At 46.8% G+C, this 24,396-nt stretch overlaps 1 protein-coding gene across 7 annotated transcripts in view; it reads right to left on the bottom strand.

The window, feature by feature from the left end:
* Window positions 1–3,294: 3,294 nt before the first annotated feature.
* MYT1 (myelin transcription factor 1) overlaps window positions 3,295–24,396 on the bottom strand; it is a 315,691-nt gene continuing 294,589 nt past the window's right edge. For all 7 annotated transcript variants that reach the window (XM_060230617.1, XM_060230612.1, XM_060230611.1 and 4 more), the window contains 4 exons: window positions 20,088–20,179; window positions 17,206–17,309; window positions 12,864–13,007; window positions 3,295–3,449 (listed from right to left, as the gene is read on the bottom strand). In XM_060230617.1, coding sequence (XP_060086600.1) covers window positions 3,309–3,449; window positions 12,864–13,007; window positions 17,206–17,309; window positions 20,088–20,179 — 481 coding nt within the window. In that variant the 3' untranslated portion in view covers window positions 3,295–3,308. The remainder of the gene's footprint in view (window positions 3,450–12,863; window positions 13,008–17,205; window positions 17,310–20,087; window positions 20,180–24,396) is intronic.

Genomic DNA, 24,396 nt, shown 5'->3' with positions numbered 1-24,396 from the left:
AATTTCCCTCCCCCTTTGCTTTCTTTTTTGCACTTTCCAAATAAATAAGCCAAGTCAAAGAGCTCGATAGCGAAGAAATCTCTAGCACACAAGTCAGTTTACTCAGATGAGTAGCTACTACTGGGAACTACAACAAGGTTACACATTTGAGTAAAGTCACCCATGTTTGCCCCTCCTGACTCCTCAGTCTGCTCCATTGGTTGGGGGAGCTTTCTTGTTAACTTCCAAGGGCTTTTAGTTTGTAGCCTACGCATAGGCAGGATTTGGCTCTTAAGGCATTTTTGCTCATGAGACTGCAAGCGGTTCTTTCTTCAGTCAGATCTAATAATGCAAACAGATCTCACTCACTTTGGGCAGAATGTTTGTTTACATTACAAAGAACCCCCTTCCACCTTTTAGTTCATTTTTAATTATTATTTTTTGCTGTAAAAACATTCAGATGTGCACAGAAAAAGTGTGAGAGGGAACCGGGTGCTTCGATGGGGTGGGGAAGCTTCCTATATTCAAGTGCTCTCAGAAAACTCTACATTTCTGACCAGGTTAAACCTTGGCCAGGTTTTGGGTTGCCAACTCTGGGTTGGGAAATTCCTGGAAACTTGGAAGTCGAGCCTTGGAGAAGGTAGGGTTTAAGAAGAGAAGGGACTTCCACGCGATGTAATGCTCGAGGATCCACCCTCCACAGTAGCTATTTCCTTCAACAGAACTTGATCTCTGTGGTTTGGAGATCAGTTGGAATTTCAGGAGAACTCCAGGTTCCACCTGGAGGTTGGCAACCTTTGCCATGATTCAACGGGCCAGGCATGATATTTCAAACATACACAGCAAGCTTTTTTTCAGTGAAGCGCCACTGGCTGGCCATACTGGGATGTCCATCAGATGGTGTTTCCACAGAATCGTTCATTTTTCCCATTCTACTTCATTGAAGACAGGATTTCAATTAAAAAAAAAAACATCAGTGAAAAAGCCTAATCAGCACCAATCCTAACTGGCTAGAAAACAGATTTAGAATCGATCAAGCATTTATCTGTGAAAATTAAATGTATTGCTGAGAGGAGGAGGGGTTTCAGCGCCATTAAAAAAACAACCCTTTTAGACGAGTGAAGGTATTTTTATACTTTAACAGATTAAATTCATCTAATGCATCTTCTGGCTTTTGAAAAAGCTGGGACCACAGTTAGTGAGGGGAAACTGCAAGGAAGAGATATGGATGGTTGTCAGGGAGATGAGGATGCTTTTGTAATCTCTCACAGACATGTTTTCATGTGGTATGGATTGGGCCATGAGGTGAAAAGCTGACTGTCCTGTTTAAAAGGGGATTAGATGGATTCATGGAGGATAAGTCGATCAGTGGCTACTAGCCATGGTGACTGAGGGGAACCCTCCATGTTCAGAGGCATGAATCCTCCAAATCCCAGAGCCAGGAGGGAACATCACGTGAAGGCCTTGGCCTCTATGCCTTGTTGGCCATCCAGAGGAGCTGGTTGGCCACTGTGTGAGACAGGATGCTGGACTAGATGGACCCTCACCGGTCTGATCCAGCAGGGTTCTTCTTATGTTCTAATGAAGGCCTCAGCCTCTCTGCCCTGTTGTTGGCCATCCAGAGCAGCTGGTTGGCCACTGTGTGAGACAGGATGCTGGACTAGATGGACCCTCACCGGTCTGATCCAGCAGGGTTCTTCTTATGTTCTAATGAAGGCCTCAGCCTCTGTGCCCTGTTGTTGGCCATCCAGAGGAACTGGCTGGCTGCTTCATGAGACAAGATGCTGGATTAGCTGGACTAGTCTGATTCAGCAGGGCTCTTCTTATGTTCGTATGTCAGTCAGTAGAGTGTGATGCTGAGGCACCACCCCTTACCCACAATTCCTCCACTTTGACACAGGGCCATTGTACCACGTATAGCGTCCGAGAGCTAATCTTGTGCAACTGGTTAAACCCACCCCCCACACATTTTCTTGACTTCGGGGTGAGTCCTTATAACAACAATCCTTTACTAAGCCAATGCTTACGACCTCCTGCTAACCCTTACCTCCTTTCAGCAAATTCGGCAAGATAGATGTGGGGAGAATGCAGTGCTGAAATATTCATTTTAGAAGAGACATTCGCTTTACTATAAGTGCACAGCGGACTACATGTTACCGACGGGGTAATCAAACCCAACCCCCTCAAGTGGTTCTTTGGAAGATCTATACCCATCTGCTACTTCTGTAGAATGATGATGATCTACTTCATCTCGTTAAACTTATTTTCTCAAAAGGTGGGAGGGGGAAAGCCGAGAACCTAAGAAACGTTGCCATGTATGTATCAGTCAAAAGTCCATTGTAAAACGTCATTCCCCTTCGTGGACTCTCCCTTTTGTTCCTAATCGCATCTTAAATATGTCTCTGGCATTGATGTCTGAAATGCTTGCACCGCCACTCAACGATGACCACAACGACAAACAGAACCAGAACAGTCAGCAAAAGGACTTTCCAAAAAACTTGTTGTACACTGGACCGTGATATACTGAAGAATTTCTTCCATATGAAATGTTCTGATATCGGTCTGTTCATTAATAGCTATTCTTGGTTTATTTTATTTTATTTTTTTCAAGACGGACAAAGGAATACTGTAGTTGCAAACTCCAAAAAAGCTTCCCTGAGAACCTTTGTAGTTTTTTTTTTTCCATCGCGCTTTCCACTGGAGATCGTGAGCTGCTCTTTTGGAAAAATAAAGAATAATGCTACTCTATAATACTTGGGGAGACTTCTCGTGTCCGGCAGCTGTGGGAATCCTCGCTGGAGTACGAATCCCAACGTAGATTCAGAGGGATGGAAAGCACGGCGGCTCCAGCTTCTCATGAACGTAATTCACGTGGGTTCTGGGGCCACCACCGTAGGCAATGCCCGGTTTTCGAGCCCGTTGTGGCACAGAAGCAAGCCCTGTATTTTAACGCTCTAAACCTTGGACTAACTCTACTACGGAGCCTTCTTTGTTAGTCAAGTAGCCTGGCAGCTTGTGAAGATTCTTTACCTCCACTTGCGACCAAGCCCATCTTTGACCCCCATCACTGTGGGGTTAAAAAACATCAACAACAGCTAAAACATAACAAAGCTCTCGTTGGGTGAACAAAAAAACATTTGAAGTTCAGTTCCGCTTCTTGTGAATGGCCTCTCGGGTTACATTTTGGTCCTTTTATTCATTCATTCAACAAGTTTCTCAACCTGTAAACCTGAATATGCAGAGTGAAGGTCCTCTATATTCTTCCAGTTACTTTTAACATTTAATGTTTCTTTTCTTTTCTTTTTTTTTAAAGTGTTGTTCTATTGTCATTAGACCTGAATTCCTTTAATGGCCTGTTTGATGCTTTCCAAGAGGCTCTTGTTCTCTGGATTCTGGTAGCACTCCTGATTGGTGTACATGTCAGTAAGGGTGTTGACGTACGCATCAAAGTTCTGCTCACTGATTGGCTCCTGGATCCCAACAAGAAACAAAAACAAAATGAAAGGATCAAGCACAAACATATACCTTAATTTTAAGCAGAGAGGAATCCTAATGTCTAGTTAGTGGGTCCGCAACCGCTGAGGGCTCATTTGGAATTCTGACACAGCATGATGGGTGCAGTTACAACATGGCTGCTTCAGGAGACATTGCCAGGCACTAAATGGTTGCCACAGTTAACCTACAGTCACACAGTGAAGATCCTTGTGCTTTGGGAGGCAGTTGCTGCCAAAGCAATGTTTGTAAAAATCTCCAACAGCCAACCAAATCTCCAACAGCCAATCTGAAGACTTGTGGGGTGAAAGATCCACTTGGCCCAGCCCACTTTCTAAAAACACTTGGTGGATGTCATAAGAACATTAGAAAAGCCATGGATCAGGCCAATGGCCCATCCAGTCCAACACTATGACTATCCACTGAAAGGATAGAAAATTTATAAATTGTTCACTTTCTTAATAAAGCAATATAGCATATATGTTATATCTATTTCTCAATTCTTTGTACAATAAATATGTTGAACAGCGTTTCTAACGGGTAGTACAAATCACATAAGAACAAAAGAGAAGCCATGTTGGATCAGGCCAATGGCCCATCCAATCCAACACTCTGTGTCACACAGTGGCCAAAAAACCCAGGTGCCATCAGGAGGTCCATCAGTGCGGCCAAGACTCCAGAAACCTTCCCACTGTGCCCCCCCCCCCCACCAAGCACCCAGAATACAGAGCATCACTGCCCCAGACAGAGAGTTCCAACAATACACTGTGGATAATACCCACTGATGGACCTCTCCTCCAATGTCAGGATAGGATGTGCCATGACACCAAGGGACACCCTGGATTTTGTCTGTTAGATCTATATGCAACAGTTTTTATTGGAACACAGTTTCTCCCCCTCCTTGAGAGAGGAACATACTAAGCTCTGTTCTTAAGTCCAACAGTAACAACCCCACCCCTGTCAATCCTAACTTTGTCATGCTAATAAAGTCTTGGCTCACCTATGCATTTGTTGTGATAACTTGACACCCAACTTATTATTAGGAAGGGAACTGAAAACAAATCAGCCAGTATCATAATGCCCCTGTATAAATCGATGGTGCGGTCTCATTTGGAGTACTGTGTGCAGTTCTGGTCGCCGCACCTCAAAAAGGATATTATAGCATTGGAGAAAGTCCAGAGAAGGGCAACTAGAATGATTAAAGGGCTGGAGCACTTTCCCTATGAAGAAAGGTTGAAACACTTGGGACTCTTTAGCTTGGAGAAACGTCGACTGCGGGGTGACATGATAGAGGTTTACAAGATAATGCATGGGATGGAGAAAGTAGAGAAAGAAGTACTTTTCTCCCTTTCTCACAATACAAGAACTCGTGGGCATTCGATGAAATTGCTGAGCAGACAGGTTAAAACAGATAAAAGGAAGTACTTCTTCACCCAAAGGGTGATTAACATGTGGAATTCACTGCCACAGGAGGTGGTGGCAGCCACAAGCATAGCCACCTTCAAGTGGGGTTTAGATAAAAATATGGAGCACAGGTCCATCAGTGGCTATTAGCCACAGTGTGTGTGTATATATAAAATTTTTTGCCACTGTGTGACACAGAGTTATGGACTGGATGGGCCATTGGCCTGATCCAACATGGCTTCTCTTATGTTCTTATGTTGTTCAACTTGAAGTGTTGCAGTAGCCTTGGTGTTGTGAGCCTGTAGGACTATCTATGACCCGAGGGCCTTTTTAGGCCATCTGAACAAACAATCTTTTCCCCGTAACACAAATATCTGCACCAATCCCAGCTCAACCAAAATCATAAAAATTCAGAAGCATGTGGCGGTATCAAGAACCACATGCCCTCCCAAGGTAACACCACCCAGGCCCATCCCAATCACGGCATAAAAATAAGTCATGGCGAGGGATGGGCATGAACCAGAAAAATGCAGTTTGTGGTTCATGGTTTGCAGAAAGCCTGAAAAATAACTGAGCAATGAGGAGCAGCCGCTAGGGTTTAAAGAGGCCGCACAAGAAAGCCCAAAATAAAAGCCTCACTGCCACTCAGCTGTTTTTTGGGCTGTTTTCTGCAGTCCTTTTAAAGTTTAAAGAGACTACGCAAGACAGCCCGAAACAACTGAGCGGTTGGTAGCACCTCCCTGCTGCTCATCTGTTTTTCAGGCTGTCTTTTGCAGTCCCTTTAAAGTTTAAAGAGACTGCACAAGACAGCCTGAAGCAGCTGTGCATTGGGGGTTGCCTCCCCACAACTCAGCTGTTTTTGAGGCTCCCGCGGGGAACAGAAAGCAAACCACCGGAAACTGCTTGAAAAGTTTGTGGAAGTTCGTGACACGAGACCTGTCGCAAACTTCGGTTCACGAACCATGAACAGAGAAAAATTCATAAAGAATTTTGGTTCATGGTTCGGTTCATTTCCATCCCTAGTCATGACTTGCTCAGTTCTATAGACCTCCAGGCCTCTGGAATTTTGTCTTCCTATTTCCCTCTCCCCACACACTCTCAACAGAACTACAAGCATAGGCAGGAGAATGTATTTATATATTTAGTTACATTATTTGTAGTCCTTTCTCACTGGGGCTGAAGGCGGATTACATGGAGTAAGTCAATACAGTTAACAAGATGGGGGCATCCAGTAAAGTTTGGCCATCATGATTTATGATGTCAGTAGCAACAGCTGAAGCATAATCATGCTCGTTTCTACTCTGCTCTAGTTCTGTTCTGAGTGGCAGTAGACTTTGAAGGTCCTGGCAGGGAAAAAAAAAAAGACAGAAAGAGAACTCGTCCTTTCTGGAATGTCAAGATGGTTTTGATGTCCTTTGTCTGCTCAATCTCATAAATTCACAATAATTCCTAATGGAGCCACAGAATACATCTCTTATAGATCAACACACACTCTTCAGTGAGCGATTATGACTGAGAAGATGAAGGACATCAAAACCATCTGGTAGTTCTGGAAAGGACTAGTTCTCTTTCTCTCTTTTTGAGCTTCTGTGGAATCTTCTCAAAGTGCACAGTTCCAAATCACTTATCACTCATTTTTGCGGACTTTGAGCTGTTCATACTGAAGTGAGATGCGTTTTTAGAATGGAGCTTTGCGGCATGTGAATTTAAAGAGACATTGGCCACACAAAGTCCTGGAAATTTGGCTATTGTGATTTGTGTACTACTGTGTTAGAAATAAAATGAATTTATATTATCGGTATTAAGAAATTGTATTGTCTCACATAGTATATATAAATTGCATATTTTGCATTGTCTTTTTTCCATTATTATTCACACCGAAACCTGTCAGAGTTCACTATTTTCTCCAGGGGACCTGTCACACAGCAGGGGCCCAGCAGGGCCTTCTACTGGCTGCTACCACTCTGGTAAGGGTCTGTATGGAGGGCCCAGAGCACACACCCACCCTTGTCTTCCTTATTAATAAATACCTCTTAACTGTGACCAAGGAGAGATAGGGTGGCCAGATCATCCCGCCCACCCGGGAAAGCCCCGCCCCTGCCCCCAAATTCCCGCCTCACGGGTTGGCTAACCCGGGACCAATCAAATCCCGGGTTCGCCAAAATCCTGCCACAGGACCACCTGCGCGACCACAGGTCAGAGGCCCCCCTGTTGCCAGCTCGGCTGCTGGCTGCTACTGCGCGCGCGCTCGCCCCCGCGCCACGTGGCGGCGGCCCCGATCTCACGGGGCACGTCGACTCGGAAGTGAGTCGTCCGGACCACCATGCGAGAGGCATGACGTTACCGGAAGTGACGTCACTTCCTGTTTGCGGCGGCGTGTGCTTTGCATGCGCACACACAGATTCATCCCCCCCTCAAGGTGTCCCTGGCTGGCCTGCAGATATTATGGCCACCCTACGTGAGAACCAACGTGTTATAACAACCAAAAGAATTTTATTATTAGTGCTCTAAAACAATAAGTGGGTGACAAAGATTTAGTGCTAAAGAGAATATGAAAACAGTAAAGGTTGGTGCAAAGAAACAAAAGCCCTGACATGTTTAACTATACAGTCCCTACGCTAATAACCAACACTCATCCCCTTGGGTAAGGGAACTTTTCCTGCTGTCTCTTCCAGAGAGCCCTCATTCTTTGTCTGCAACCTCTCTAGACAGAGAACCTCTCTTCCTGCAGCTTCTCCAGAAAAGAACAAACCCTGTTTGGGCTTGCCACCCAATCAAAGGGACAGAGGGGATCTTGGGAAATGTAGGCTTTCCCCAGAAACTCCTAAGCAGGCTTCTCTGGGGCCTGCAGTCCGCACTAGGCCCAGGACTATGACAGGAACTGATCTCTAGATCCTGGAAATCAATGTTAATAGCAAGAGATCTCTAGGCTGTACTTGGAGACTGGCAACCCATGATAGGGTTGCCAAGTTCAATTCAAGAAATATCTGGGGACTTTGGGATGGAGCTAGGCGACTTTGAGGGTGGAGCCAGGAGACATGGGGGTGGAGCCAGGAGCAAGGTTGTGACAAGCATGAATGAACTCCAAAGGGAGTTCTCACAATCGTATTTCAAGGGACCGCACACCTTTATACAGTTTGGAAATATTGGAAATAATGAAGGATAGGGGCACCTTCTTTGGGGGCTCATAGAATTGGACTCCCTGGTTCACTCCTTTTGATACTTGGCGGGTGTTTTGAGGAGAGGCACCGGATGCTATGCTGAAAATTTGGTGCCTCTACCTCAAAAAGCAGCCCCCCCGAGCCCCAGATACCCACGGATCCATTTTCCATTATACCCTATGGGAATCAATGTCCGTAGGGAATAAAGGAGTGCCCAGAAGACATTTCCTTTCCCTCTCCCCGCTTTCTAGTGACCCTGAAGCAGGGGGAGGGCCTCCAAACTGGGGGATCCCCTGCCCTCACCTGGGGATTATACAACACACAAAGAGTAACACGGCAAAAGGACAGGAAATCAAAGGCAATTAGCCCACCGTTGGATTATTGGCTGCATCTTTTGACAGACATTAATCATCTGGAGTACTACACCAGGATTCCATGGAATGAATTGAAAATTTTGCCACAAAATGAAAAAAGGACTCTTGATGTCAATGCTTCCTTTTTGTACTAAGGACTGAATGTTAGGGTTGCTTTTAGGGTTGCCAAGTCCAATTCAAGAAATATCTGGGGACTTTGGGGGTGGAGCCAGGAGACTTTGGGGGTGGAGCCAGGAGCAAGGGTGTGACAAGCATAATTGAACTCCAAGGGAGTTCTGGCCATCACATTTAAAGGGACTACACATCTTTTTAAATGCCTTCCTTCCATAGGAAATAATGAAGGATAGGGGCACCTTCTTTTGGGGCTCATAGAATTGGACCCCCTGGTCCAATCTTTTTGAAACCTGAGAGGTATTTCGGAGAGACGCATTAGATGCTATACTGAAAATTTGGTGCCTCTATCTCAAAAAAACAGCCCCCCCCGAGCCCCCGAACCCGCGGATCAATTCCCCATCATTCCCTATGGGAATCATTCGTGGAGGTGCATGAACATATGAACATATACGAAACATATGAAGCTGCCTTCTACTGAATCAGACCCTCGGTCCATCAAAGTCAGTATTGTCTTCTCAGACTGGCAGCGGCTCTCCAGGGTCTCAAGCTGAGGTTTTTCACACCTATTTGCCTTTTTTGGAGATTCCAGGGATTGAACCTGGGATCTTCTGCTTCCCAAGCAGATGCTCTACCACTGAGCCACCGTCCCTCCGTCCACAGCATGATGGCTGTGGGGGTGGGGCTTCCCCCGCCGGCCAGCTGGCTGGGGGAGGGGGGAAGCCTGTAAAACCGGGGGATCCCCCTCTGGGACCTGGGGATTGGGAAGCCTAGTTGCTTTGGTGTAATTTATGATGGTGAAATTTATATATGAGTGTGTTAATTTATGTTGACTTTGTATAACTTAATAATAGAAGCTGGTTTTCACGGTGGGCTATGTGCCTTTGATTTCCTCACCTGGGGATTGGCAACTCTAACCCATGACCAGGCTTCACTCCTCTTTCTAACCATGTTTACCAGGAAGCAAGCCTCACTGCAACTTACTTCTGTGCAGGGTTGCCAAGTCCAATTCCAGAAATATCTGAGGACTTTGGGGGTGGAGCCGGGAGACTTTGGGGGTGGAGCTGGGAGACATTAGGGGTGGAGCAAAGATCAAGGCTGCGACAAGCATAATTGAACTCCAAAGGGAGTTCTGGCCCTCACATTTAAAGGGACTGCACACCTTTTCAATTCCTTCCTTCCATAGGAAATCATGAAGGATAGGGGCACCTTCTTTTGGGGCTCATAGAATAGGACCCCCTGGTCCGATCTTTTTGAAACTTGGGGGGTATTTTGGGGAGAGGCACTAGATGCTATACTGAAAATTTGGTGCCTCTACCCCCCCAAAACAGCCTCCCCAGAGCCCCAGATACCCGTAGATCAATTCTCCATGATTTTCTATGGGAATAAATCTTCATAGGGAATAATAGAGTTCCCAGCAGACATTTCCCTCCCCTCCCCCCGCTTTCTGATGACCCTGAAGCGGAGGGAGGGCCTCCAAACTGGGGGATCCCCTGCCCTCGCCTGGGGATTGGCAACCCTTCTTCTGTGTAAACATGTTTGGGATTCAGCCGTAAGGCTCTCCCTGTCCCGCCACCGTGTCACGCAGCACTCTTAAACCCACTTAACCCATGTTAATGTGTCACGTAACACAATTAACTTCCTGCAAACAGAGGTAATTAGTACTTCCTTTCAGCTTTTCCACTCCACCGCAGCCTTTATTATTATTATTATTCCGTAGCAACACTGCAGTGACACGCTGGTTACCGTCAGACCTTGTTACATTAAATATAATATCCTCCCTTTACGGTTGCGATGGTTGGGCTGACGGCTATTCAGAACGGGATCGAAGTGAGCTGCTTCTTTTTTTTTTTAACGCGAGTGCTCAGATCTTCCTGAGTTTGAAATCCAATCCGGTCTTAATGCTGCCTTTGACTCAAAAAGACAGCTTGTCCCCTCGATAAAGCTTTTCATTCCCCCCTGCTTGGGCTATGAAGTGTAATGAAAGACAAAAGGAAACGCCAAAGGAGAGATCAGTGGGAAAAGGCAACACAAAATGAAAGAGAGAGAGCACAAGAAGAAGAAAAAGAAGAATTGCAGATTTATATCCCGCCCTTCTCCTTGAATCAGTCTCAGAGAGGCTTACAATCTCCTTTATCTTCCTCCCCCCACAACAGACACCCTGTGAGGTGGGTGGGGCTGAGAGAGCTCTGACAAAAGCTGCCCTTTCAAGGACAGCTCTGCCAGAGCTATGGCTGACCCAAGGCCATTCCAGCAGGTGCGAGTGGAGGAGTGGGAGATCAAATCTGGTTCTCCCAGATAAAGAAAAAGAAGATGATATTGGATTTATATCCCGCCCTCCACTCTGAAGAGTCTCAGAGCGGCTCACAATCTCCTTTACCTTCTTCCCCCAAAACAGACACCCTGTGAGGTAGATGAAGATATTGGATTTATATCCCGCCCTCCTCTCCGAAGAGTCTCAGAGCGGCTCACAATCTCCTTTACCTTCTTCCCCCAAAACAGATGCCCTGTGAGGTAGATGAAGATATTGGATTTATATCCCGCCCTCCACTCCGAAGAGACTCAGAGCGGCTCACAATCTCCTTTACCTTCCCCCCCCCCCACAACAGACACCCTGTGAGGTAGATGAAGACATTGGATTTATATCCCGCCCTCCACTCAGAAGAGTCTCAGAGCGGCTCACAATCTCCTTTACCTTCCTCCCCCACAACAGACACCCTGTGAGGTGGGTGGGGCTGGAGAGGGCTCTCACAGCAGCTGCCCTTTCAAGGACAACCTCTGCCAGAGCTATGACTGACCCAAGGCCATGCTAGCAGGTGCGAGTGGAGGAGTGGGGAATCAAACCCGGTTCTCCCAGATAAGAGTCCGCACACTTAACCACCACACCAAACTGGCTCTCCAATGATAGGACTAGCTTCAGAACCAGGCAGGATATCTAGTAGGGTTCCCAGGTTCTCCCCTCATGGGAGAAGTTGGGTAGGGCTCTCAGATCCCTGGTGGGTAAAGAGGGGTAGAGGTAGGGACGGTGGCTCAGTGGTAGAGCATCTGCTTGGGAAGCAGAAGGTCCCAGGTTCAATCCCCGGCATCTCCAACTAAAAAGGGTCCAGGCAAGTAGGCGTGAAAAACCTCAGCTTGAGATCCCGGAGAGCTGCTGCCAGTCTGAGTAGGCAATACTGACTTTGATGGACTGAGGGTCTGATTCAGTAGAAGAACATAATAACATAAGAGAAGCCATGTTGGATCAGGCCAATGGCCCATCCAGTCCAACACTGTGTCACACAGTGGCCAATATATGTGTGTATTAATACACACACACACACACACACACACACACATATATTATATATATATATACTGTGGCTAATAGCCACTGATGGACCTTTGCTCCATATTTTTATCCAATTCCCTCTTAAAGCTGACTATGCTTGTAGCTGCCACCACCTCCTGTGGCAGTGAATTCCACATGTTAATCACCCTTTGGGTGAAGAAGTACTTCCTTCTATCCGTTTTAACCCGACCGCTCAGCAATTTCATTGAATTTCATTCTTGTATTGTGAGAAAGGGAGAAAAGGACTTCTTTCTCTGCTTTCTCCATCCCATGCATAATCTTGTAAACCTCTATCATGTCACCCCGCAGTCGACGTTTCTCCAAGCTAAAGAGCCCCAAGCGTTTTAACCTTGCTTCATAGGGAAAGTGTTCCAAACCTTTAATCATTCTAGTTGCCCTTTTCTGGACTTTTTCCAAGAAGGCAGCTTCATATGTTCATATCCAGGGTTGGGAAACTCCTGGAGATTTGGGGATGGATCTTGGGGAGGGCAGGGAGCTCTGTGGGGTACAAAGAAGCCACCCTCCAGACGATCACCTCCCTAGCTGGCTGATTCCACCAATGAACGACTCTCACTGTAAAGAAGATTTTCCTAATATCCAGTTAGTACCTTCCTGCCCTTAATTTAGACCCATTTATTGCGACTCCTGTCTTCTGCTACCACAGGAACAGCTCCTGCCCTCTTCTAAGTGATAGCCGTTCATACAGAACAAAGGAGGAGTCCAGTAGCATCTTTAAGACCAACAAAGTTTTATTCAGAACAATGGTGGAATTCTAGCAGGAGCTCTTTTGCATCTTAGGCCACACACCCCTGATGTAGCCAATCCTCCAAGAGCTTACGAAAAAGAGCCTTGTGAGCTCTTGAAGGATTGGCTACATCAGGGTTGTATGGCCTAATATGCAAAGGAGCTCCTGCTAGAATTCCACCTCTGGTCATGTGCAAAATTTCTTATGAAAATAAGTTCAAAAAAAAAAAAGAAAGGAAAAAAGAAGAAAAAAGAAAATGAGTTCCTCACCATGTGTGGAAGGCGGATATTGGCGAGACTTTGGATCAGAGTCTGGCTCAGCCCTGAGAGCTCAAGGAAGAGAGCTTCGTTCTGCTCCTCTATCATCTTGTTCTCCTCCTCAATGTTCTTAAGGTTCTTCTCCATGCTGGAGATCTGTAGGGAAGAAGCAAAGTGGGTCAGAACAGAAATGGCTGGTGCTCTGGTGCAATCCGTGAGAAGACGACATTGGATTTATATTCTGCCTTCCACTCAGAGTCTCAGAGCGGCTCAAAATCTCCTTTTTCTTCTTCCCCCACAATGGACACCCTTTCTAGGACAACCTCTGCCAGAGCTATGGCTGACCCAAGGCCATGCTAGCAGGTGCAAGTGGAGGAGTGGGGAATCAAACCTGGTTCTCCCAGATAATTGTCTACACACTTAACCACTACATCAAACTGGCTCTCCGTAATAAAAGCCACCCTAATAAAAAGCCTCCCAAATAAAAAGGGCATCTCCTTGGCATGTCGAAGGTTCTGGGTTCAATTCCTGACATCCCCAGTTATAAGGACCTGGTAGTAAAGGGAAAGGGAGGGAAAGGGAGCCCTGTGGCACAGAGTGGTAAAGCTGCAGTACTGCAGTCTGAGCTCTCTGCTCACGACCTGAGTTTGATCCCAGTGGAAGCTGGGTTCAGGTAGCCAGCTCAAGGTTGACTCAGCCTTCCATCCTTCCGAGGTGGGTAAAATGAGTCCCCAGCTTGCTGGCAGGAAAGTGTAGATGACTGGGGAAGGCAATGGCAAGAAAAGGAAAGGAAAGATCCCCTGTGCAAGTTTCTGACTCTGGGGTGACGTTGCTTTCACGGCAGACTTTTTGGTTTGCCATTGCCTTCCTCAGTCATCTACGCTTTCCCCTCAGCAAGCTGGGGACTCATTTGACCGACCTCGGAATGATGGAAGGCTGAGTCAACCTCGAGCCGGCTATCTGAAGGCCCAGCTTCTGCTGGGGATTGAACTCAGGTCATGAGCAGAGCTTAGGACTGCAGTACTGCAGCTTTAACACTCTGCGCCACGGGGCTCTTTTACCCAGCTTGCTGGGAGGAAAGTGTAGAGGGCTGGGGAAGGCAATGGCAAACCGCCTTGTAAAAAATGTCTGCCATGAAAACCTCTTGATGTGACGTCACCCCAGAGTCAGAAGCAACTGGTGCTTGCACAGGGGACGACCTTGACCTTTTAGTAGGTGGGGGAAAGAGCTCTGTCTGACACTCTGGAGAGCTGCTGCCTGTCTCAGAAGACAATACATATCTTGCTGGACCAAGGGTTTCATTTGGTATATGGCACCTATATTTGTTCATTTGGCCTTTGGGGAGGGGGCGATGGCTAAGCGGCAGAGCAGAGAACTCGTGGGCACTCAATGAAATTGCTGAGCAGTTGGGTTAGAACGGATAAAAGAAAGTACTTCTTCACCCAAAGGATGATTAACATGTGGAATTCACTGCCACAGGAGGTGGTGGCAGCTACAAGCATAGTCAGCTTCAAGAGGGGATTGGATAAACATATGGAGCAGAGGTCCATCAGTGGCTATTAGCCACAGCATATTGATGGAACTCTCTGTCTGGGGCAATGATGCTCCGTATTATTGGTGTTTGTGGGGGGGAACAGTGGGAGGGCTTCTAGTGCAGTGGTCTGCAACATTTTTGGCACCAGGGACCGGTTTTGTGGAAGACAGTTTTTCCACGGACCGGATGTGGTGGTGGTTTCGGGATGATACAATTGTGCTCTTTATTTTGGTGTAGTTAAGTGTGCGGACTCTTATCTGGGAAAACTGGGTTTGATTCCCCACTCCTCCACTGGCAGCTGCTGGAATGGCCTTGGGTCAGCCATAACTCTTGCAGAGTTGTCCTTGAAAGGGCAGCTTCTGGGGGGAGCTCTCTCAGCCCTAGCCACCTCACACGGTGTCTGTCGTGGGAGAAGAAGGCAAAGGAGATTGTGAGTCACTCTGAGATTTTGAGTGTAGGGCAGGATATGAATCCAATGTCGTATTATTATTATTATTATTATTATTATTATTATTATTATTATTATTATTATTATTATTATTATTATTATTATTATTATTATTATTATTATTTTATTTATTTATTTATATTTATTTTTTCTGATTTCTAGTCCGCCCTTTCCCAGGTTGGGCTCAGGACAGATTACAACATAACAAAATTGTTAAAATCACATCATAAGACGATTAAATTCAAGTAGTTAAAACCATTAAAATGACATAAAATAAAGCAGCATCAGTGTACAGATATGTACATCCTTCACAGAGTGAAACACAGGATGCAGTCAGTGCAGGGAGGCCAATTAGCTGGTATGAGGACGCCCGCCTGCCTCAGCCAAAAGCCTGGCGGAACAAGCAACTGCAAGAAGAATATTATTATTATTATCACTACAATGAAATAATTATACAACTCACAGCCCGGTTGCTAACAGGCCACGGACCGGTACTGGGCCACGGACCAGGGGTTGGGGACTCCTGCCCTAGTGGACCTCCTGATGGTGCCTGGTTTTTTGGCCACTGTGTGACCCAGAGCGTTGGACTGGATGGGCCATTGGCCTGATCCAACATGGCTTCTCTCATGTTCTTATATCTGGGGCAAATGATGGCCTGTATTCTTGGTGCTCGGATAACAGTGGGAGGGCTTCTGGCATACTGGCCCCCCTGGTGGACCTCTTGACGGCACCTGGGTTTTCTGGCCACTGTGTGACACAGAGTGTTGGACTGGATGGGCCATTGGCCTGATCCAACATGGCTTCTCTTATGTTCTTATGTGACACAGAATGTTGGACTGGCTGGGCCACTGGCCTGATCCAACATGGCTTCTCTTGTGTTCTTATGTGACACAGAGTGTTGGACTGGATGGGCCATTGGCCTGACCCAACATGGCTTCTCTTCTGTTCTTATGTGACACAGAATGTTGGACTGGCTGGGCCACTGGCCTGATCCAACATGGCTTCTCTTGTGTTCTTATGTGACACAGAGTGTTGGACTGGATGGGCCATTGGCCTGACCCAACATGGCTTCTCTTCTGTTCTTATGTGACACAGAGTGTTGGACTGGATGGGCCATTGGCCTGACCCAACATGGCTTCTCTTATGTTCTTATGTGACACAGAGTATTGGACTGGATGGGCCACTGGCCTGATCCAACATGGCTTCTCTTATGTTCTTATGTGACACAGAGTATTGGACTGGATGGGCCACTGGCCTGATCCAACATGGCTTCTCTTATGTTCTTATGTGACACAGAATGTTGGACTGGATGGGCCACTGGCCTGATCCAACGTGGCTTCTCTTATGTTCTTATGTGACACAGAATGTTGGACTGGATGGGTCACTGGCCTGATCCAACATGGCTTCTCTTGTGTTCTTATGTGACACAGAATGTTGGACTGGATGGGCCACTGGCCTGATCCAACGTGGCTTCTCTTATGTTCTTATGTGACACAGAATGTTGGACTGGATGGGCCACTGGCCTGATCCAACATGGCTTCTCTTGTGTTCTTATGTGACTCAGAGTGTTGGACTGGATGGGCCATTGGCTTGACCCAACATGGCTTCTCTTATGTCCTTATTTCAATTACTTTTCTTATTTCTCTAGACATTTACGCCCCACTGTTTTGTCCCATGGGGTCCAAAGGAACTAGTAGCATCATCTACCCTCTGCTACATAGAGTATGCTGAGAAACAGTGAATGGTTCAAAGTCATCCAGCCAACCTATATGGGAGAGTGGGGAATCGAGCCTGGGTTCCCCAAAGCCTTGTCCAGGGGTGGCCAAAGTTGCTTAATGTAAGAGCCACATAGAATGAGCATCAGATGTTTGAGAGCCACAAGACACGAACGTCAGATGTTTGAGAACCGGAAGGAAAATAGATGGGGGGAGGGAGAGAGATGTAGAGAGAAAGCAATTTTAACTTTAAATGCATTCACCAAGCCGCTGGCTGGCTTGGCTTGGGGAATTGATTTAAGGAGATCCAGGTGGTCAGCCGTGTTGGTCTGAAGCAGCAGAACAAAGCAGGAGTCAAGTTCACCTTTAAGACAAACAAAGTTTTATTCCGAACATTCGCAATAAAACTGTGTTGGTCTTAAAGGTGAACTTGACTCCTACTTTGTTCTACTGATTTAAAGAGAGAAATGCCTTCTTCAAGCCAGCCAACAGGGTGGTGGGGGTTTCAAGAGCCACACAATATGTGTGGAAGAGCCACGTGAGGCTCCCGAGCCACGGTTTGGCCACCCCTGTCCTAGTCTGGCCCCCGAACCCCTACTCTGCTGTCTTGTAGTCATGAGCCAAGAGCTGAAGAGGTCAGTTCCCAGCAGCCCATACCTGCGACTGTAGCTTCACCATGGCCGCTTCCATCTCAGTGTTGGACTCGTTCAGCTCACTAATTTCTTTGTTTAGCTGCTTAATCTCTTCGTCGTTCTCTAGAACTGCAAGAAGAAAACCGAGCAGCGTTTTAAACACTTTCCTTCTCTGATATGCAGACGGGACCAGAACGGATGGGAACTATACCCAGTGCCGGATCAAACCCTATGAAGGCCCCTAGGCAGTCAAAATCTTGGAGGCCCCCTCACAAGTTATCTCAGAGTTGGAGCCCCTGCCCCGCAGCCTACGTCCCCCATTGCAGCCTGCAGGCACCTTCTCCAAAGCCCCTTTGACAAAGCTGTGGGGGAGAGGCAGAGAGAGGCAAACTTGGAGACGTCACCAGCAGCCACACCAGGCAAGTCGGGCAAAGAGAAGCTCAGTTGCTGGCTTTGCGTGCAGGTTGGGAGGGCTGCAAGCAGAAGGAAAATGCTTGGGGGGGGGGCGGAGCCAGGCTGGGGCCCCTAAAGGCGTGGGGGTGCATAGGCCATTGCCTACTTTGCCTAATTGAACATATGAAGCTGCCTTCTACTGAATCAGAGCCTCGGTCCATCAAAGTCAGTATTGTCTTCTCAGACTGGCAGTGGCTCTCCAGGGTCTCAAGCTGAGGTTTTTCACACTTATTTGCCTGGACCCTTTTTTGGAAATGCCAGGGTTTGAACCTGGGACCTTCTGCATACCAAGCAGATGCTCTACCACTGAGCCACCATTCCTCCCCTGCTCTCCAAGGTCTCAAGCTAAGGTTTATTCACGTCTACTTGCCAGGACCCTTTTTAGTTGGAGATTGCGAGGATTGAACCTGGGACCTTCTGCTTACCAAGCAGATGCTCCACCACTGAGCCACCATTCCTCCCCTGCTCTCCAAGGTCTCAAGCTAAGGTTTTTCACGTCTACTTGCCGGGACCCTTTTTAGTTGGAGATTGCAGGGATTGAACCTGGGACCTTCTGCTTACCAAGCAGATGCTCTACCACTGAGCCACCATTCCTCCCCTGCTCTCCAGGGTCTCAAGCTGAGGTTTTTCACTTATTTGCCTGGACCCGTTTAGTTGGAAATGCCAGGGATTGAACCTAGGACCTTCTGCTTCCCAAGCAGATGCTCTACCATTGAGCCACTGTCCCTCCCCATGTATTTTGCCATTTGCAATTTAATACTACTGGCATTAAATGTTAATTGTTAATCCAGCCCTGACTATACCTAACACTGGACATGCAGCTGGTTTTAAATGCCACCGGCTTTCACGCTTCAATAGTGTCATGCCCAGGCAGCTAAGATTAAAGAGAGGGCATTTTAAACAGGCTGTTCAACTACAGGCAGCCCCTGGAGCTGCAATTACAATTGATTTCTAGATGACCAAGATGAGTTCTCCTGCAGAAAATAGCTGCTTTGGATGGTGGACTGTAGGGCATTATACCCTGCAGAGAAGAAGAAGATGATATTGGATTTATATCCCGCCCTCCACTCCGAAGAGTCTCAGAGCGGCTCACAATCTCCTTTCCCTTCCTCCCCCACAACAGACACCCTGTGCGGTGGGTGGGGCTGGAGAGGGCTCTCACAGCAGCTGCCCTTTCAAGGACAACCTCTGCCAGAGCTATGGCTGACCCAAGGCCATGCCAGCAGGTGCAAGTGGAGGAGTGGGGAATCAAACCCGGTTCTCCCAGATAAGAGTCCGCGCTCTTAACCACTACACCAAACTGACTCTCCAGAGGTCCCTCCCCTCCCCAAACCCCGTCCTCTACAGGCTCCACCCCTCAAATCTTCAGGTATTTCCCAACCCAGAGGTGGCAACCCTAGCCCAGGCCAAGGAATTTGCAAATGGATCGTTTGTCATTAGAACAAATATGCTTGGAGAATGAGGGAGTTAGGGAATGAGCGAATCACAGAAAAATCAAAATCAAGAAGGTGAAACGTGAGCCTCGAGGGGAAGGGCATTTCATCCAGTTGGTGCCAAGACTGACAAGGTCCTGTTGCCACCCACCTGACTCCAAAGGTGGGGACAAAGAGATCAGAGCTTGTGGGGCAGATAGAATCATAGAAGCCATCAGGGCTTTTTTTTGGTAGCAGGAACTCCTTTGCATATTAGGTCACACACCCCTGATGTAGCCAATCGCCCAGGAACTTTCAGGGCTCTCAGTACTGGGCCTACTGTAAGCTCCAGGAGGATTGGCTATATCAGAGTGGGTGTGGCCTAATATGCAAAGAAGTCCCTGCTACAAAAAAAAGCCCTGGGGGCCATACAGACCATCTAGTCCAACCCCCTGCTCCATGTAGGATCAGCCTAAAGCATCTCTGACCAGATGTTAACTGGTAGGTTGTTTTTAACCAGAATATGGTCTTGGCCCAATGATAATGTTAACAGTGCAACTTTTCTCCCTTTCTCACGATATGAGAACTCGGTGGGCACTCAATGAGCAGCTAGGTTAGAACGGATAAAAGGAAGTCCTTCTTCACCCAAAGGGTGATTAGCATGTGGAATTCGCTGCCACAGAAGATGGTAGCAGCTGCAAGCATAGACAGCTTCAAGAGGGGACTGGATAAACGTATGGAACAGAGGTCTATCAGTGGCTATTAGCCACAGGGTATTGTTGGAACTCTCTGTCAGGGGCAAGTGATGCTCTGTATTCTTGGTGCTTGGGAGGGGCAACAGTGGAGGACTTCTAGTGTCCTGGCCCCACTGATGAACCTCCTGATGGCACCTGGGTTTTTTGGCCACTGTGTGACACAGAGTGTTGGACTGGATGGGCCATTGGCCTGATCCAACACGGCTTCTCTTATGTTCTCTTATGCACAGTGCATTGTTATGTTAGATTTTTTAAAAAAGATCAAAACTACAAAACGATTCTCTTACCATCGCTGGTCTTGAATTTAGTATTCAGAATTTCATCCCCTGAGATTTTCCCCTTTTTTCCAGCAAAAGTAGCTCTCGGACACCCCGATAGGCTAAAAAAAAAAAAGAAAGAAAGAAGGAGAAATGGAAGTTTGATTAGACGTTTTAGAATTAAGTCAAACCAGACAGTAATCAGGGCTGAACAGAAATCGTCCTCAAATTGCCAGAACTTCTTGAGTCGATGTTCACTTCTCCATTTATACAGTGTCTCTGTGAAAAAGATGGACTATAAATGAAGTAAATAAAGAAAAGATAGTTCCGGGTGGGCAGCTGTGTTGGTCTGAAGCAGTAGAACAAAGTAGGAGTCCAGTAGCACCTTTAAGACCAACAAAGTTTTATTCAGAATGTAAGGTTTTGTATGCATGCAGACTTCATCAGACCATGGTATGGGGTGCAGAGAGCAGAGCTACTTATAGCTGGTGGGCAGGGGTAAAGCATGCAAAGTGGTCCAAGGTTCGGATCCAAGGGCAAAATACCGAAATTACATTTTGCCACTGGAAATTACATTCTGCCTTTGAAATGTGGTGTCGCGGGAGATTTTTATTAGTACTGTCGGCTGCCGAAAAGACAAATCAGTGGATTCAAGCCTCAGCTCTAAAATGATTCAGCTGAGGCTCTTGTACTTTGGACACCTTATGAGAAGAAATGTTCCCTCTAGGCTGCAGAGTCTTGTGAGCAAAAATTCTACTTTGTGAGCTCCTGGCATTAAGGCTGTGACCTACTGCATACATTAGGGTGCTCTGGGGTAAGACAAAAATGTGTGAGCTGGTGGCTAAAAATCTGTGAACTAGTTCATGCTAACTCAGCTTAGAGGGAACATTGGTTGTGAGCTATTTATTTATTCGATTTATATCCCGCCCTCCCCACCGAGGTGGGCTCAGGGCGGCTTACAACATAAAATCTAAAACAATAAAATTAATAAATATTAATAAAAAGCATATACAATAATTTACAATAATTAAAACAGTGAAACAAGAAACAAACAGTCTGACAGTTCGGAGCTATTCTCACAGCCTTCCTTCGCAGTTTTTAATACCAGTTAGTTATATGCCAACCGGAAGAGGACCGTCTTACAGGGCTTGCGGAACTGCCCAAGGTTCTGCAAGGCCCTCACCTCCTCCGGTAGCTGGTTCCACCAGCAGGGGGCTGTGATTGAAAAGGCCCTATCCTCTGGTTGACTTCAAACGGGCCTCCTTCAGTAGATTTTGGGAACCCCAAAAGCCCCAGGGCTTTTTTGAGAAGTAATGAACAGGAAAACAGTTCCAACGGTCTTGTCATTAGGGCATGTGACCTAGTATTCAAATGAGTTCCTGCTGGTTTTTTTCTACAAAAAAAGCCCTGTGTACCCCTAATCCAAATCAGGTGAACATGCAAAAATTACTTTTCACAGTTTGACAGATTTTCATGACCATCCATCACATCTATCTTTACCTGAAATTATTCTGGACTTCTGTTTTGTTGAAGACACCCTTTTCAGACCGAACCATAGAAACGGGTAGATATTTGGAGCAGTCTTAATAATTCACATACTTTGGGAAAGTTTTCAATTACATAATTTTTTTTGGGAGGGGGGGGCTCAAAATATTTCTTAGAACTTTCTCTTCCCCTCTCCATTTTAGGGTTTGAAAGCCTTTGCGCAAGTTTTCAAACAACGGCAGTGCTTTGGGAAATGTTTTCTTTGTCTGCGAGAATAAAGAACTGTTTCTCTGACTTTTAATTTTATTGCCCCTTTCTTTTTTTCAGCGGGGAGGGGGGAAATTACCAAAAGAAAACAGCTATTTTATTTCCGTCATAAACTCATTTCCCAGTGACAGTATTCTCCCCTCCCTCCCCCAACGCTGACTCTATGAGCAGTGTATTTTTATGCACCCATCAGGAATTCACCGTCATTTGGACAAGCTTGTGTTCGAATAGTTTTTTTTTTTAATTTAATGACAGTTGTATATGAGAGAAGAAATCCCCTTGCAGGTTGCCCCATAAAAGATTCAGCTATAAAACGAGGATTTTAATCAAAGAGCAAATTTTATGTCCCATAAACCAGACGAGATTTTGGATCCTGAAACCTTCGCTTCCGGCAGATAACCTGTGGAATTTGTCAGGACCGAATCTAAGCACTGCATGAGACTCCCCTTTCTCGCGAATCACCACACCTTCACTGACCTATCTTGTGGAGTCCAGTGCTTTTTGCTGGTTTTATACCAGGGGTGGCCAAACTTGCCTAACATAAGAGCCACATGGAATAAATGCAATATGTTTGAGAGCCACAAGACATGAACATCAGATGATAATAATAATAATAATAATAATAAAAGAATTATTTATACCCCGCCCTCCCCGCCGAGGCAGGCTCAGGGCGGCTTACAGGACATGGCATAAGCCACGTTATAACAATAAAAACAGGATAATACAATTAAATACAATTCACAATTAAACAGATGAGGGAGGGAGGGAGGAAGACAGACAGACAGATGGGGGAGGGAGGGAGAAGTAGAAAGAAGGCAACTTTTACTTAAATGCATTCTCCAAGCTGCCAGCTGGCTTGGCTTAGAAATGTGATTTAAAGAGAGAAATGCCTTCTCGCATTCAAGCAGGCCAATGAGGTAGTGGAGGTTTCAAGAGCCACACAATATGTGTGAAAGAGCCATATGTGGCTGAGCCACAGTTTGGCCACCCCTGTTTTATATCAACTGTACTTACGTAGGGTTCGAGCCCAGCAGGGTTTTGAAGACCAAGAAGACGTCCAGGGGTGTCAGTCCCAGGGCTTTTTTTAGCAGCAGGAACTTCTTTGCATATTAGGCCACACACTCCTGAGGCAGCCAATCCTCCTGGAGCTTACAAGGAACTCCTTTGCATATTAGGCCACACACCCCTGATGTAGCTAATCCCCCAAGAGCTTACAGGGCTCTTAGCATAGGGCTTACTGCAAGCTCCAGGAGGACTGGCTACATCAGGGGTGTGTGGCCTAATATGCAAAGGAGTTCCCTGTAAGCTCCAAGAGGACTGGCTGCATCAGGGGTGTGTGGCCTAATATGCAAAGGAGTTCCCTGTAAGCTCCAGGAGGACTGGCTGCATCAGGGGTGTGTGACCTAATATGCAAAGGAGTTCCCTGTAAGCTCCAGGAGGACTGGCTGCATCAGGGGTGTGTGGCCTAATATGCAAAGGAGTTCCCTGTAAGCTACAGGAGGACTGGCTGCATCAGGGGTGTGTGGCCTAATATGCAAAGGAGTTCTCTGTAAGCTCCAGGAGGACTGGCTGCATCAGGGGTGTGTGGCCTAATATGCAAAGGAGTTCCCTGTAAGCTCCAGGAGGACTGGCTGCATCAGGGGTGTGTGGCCTAATATGCAAAGGAGTTCTCTGTAAGCTCCAGGAGGACTGGCTGCATCAGGGGTGTGTGGCCTAATATGCAAAGGAGTTCTCTGTAAGCTCCAGGAGGACTGGCTGCATCAGGGGTGTGTGGCCTTATATGCAAAGGAGTTCCCTGTAAGCTCCAGGAGGACTGGCTGCATCAGGGGTGTGTGGCCTAATATGCAAAGGAGTTCTCTGTAAGCTCCAGGAGGATTGGCTGCATCAGGGGTGTGTGGCCTTATATGCAAAGGAGTTCCCTGTAAGCTCCAGGAGGATTGGCTGCATCAGGGGTGTGTGGCCTAATATGCAAAGGAGTTCCTGATACAAAAAAAGCGCCCTGGTCGGTACTTAAGATGCTATTGGACTCAAATGTTGCTCTCCTACTGCAGACACAAATATGGTTACCCTCCTGAAGCTATACACCAGGGGTCCCCGACCTTTCTGAGCCTGCAGGCACTTTTGGAATTCTGTCCCAGCTGGACGGATGCGGCCACAAAATGGCCTCCACTAAACAGCTGCTGGAGGAGGCGGAGTTGGCCACAGAATGGCTGCTGCAGCGTGACTTTGGTCACAGAATGAAGCTCTGAGGAAATAAGATCTGAGCAGGCCTTTAGTGATGATGATGATATTGGATTTATATCCCACCCTCCACTCTGAATCTCAGAGTGGCACACAATCTCCTTTACCTTCCTCCCCCACAACAGACAGCCTGTGAGGTGGGTGGGGCTGAGAGAGCTCTGACAGAAGCTGCCCTTTCAGGGACAACTCCTACGACAGCTATGGCTGACCCAAGGCCATGCTAGCAGGTGCAAGTGGAGGAGTGGGGAATCAAACCCGGTTCTCCCAGATAAGAGTCTGCACACTTAACCGCTACACCAAACTGGCTGATCTTCAGACTGTAATTTTATTTGCATTTGTGTCATGT

The sequence above is a fragment of the Heteronotia binoei genome, chromosome 2 (assembly GCF_032191835.1).
Source record: "Heteronotia binoei isolate CCM8104 ecotype False Entrance Well chromosome 2, APGP_CSIRO_Hbin_v1, whole genome shotgun sequence".
NCBI lineage: Eukaryota > Metazoa > Chordata > Lepidosauria > Squamata > Gekkonidae > Heteronotia > Heteronotia binoei.
The sequence above is the reverse complement of the archived record's forward strand: the minus strand, read 5'-3'. Positions and strand labels throughout refer to the sequence as shown.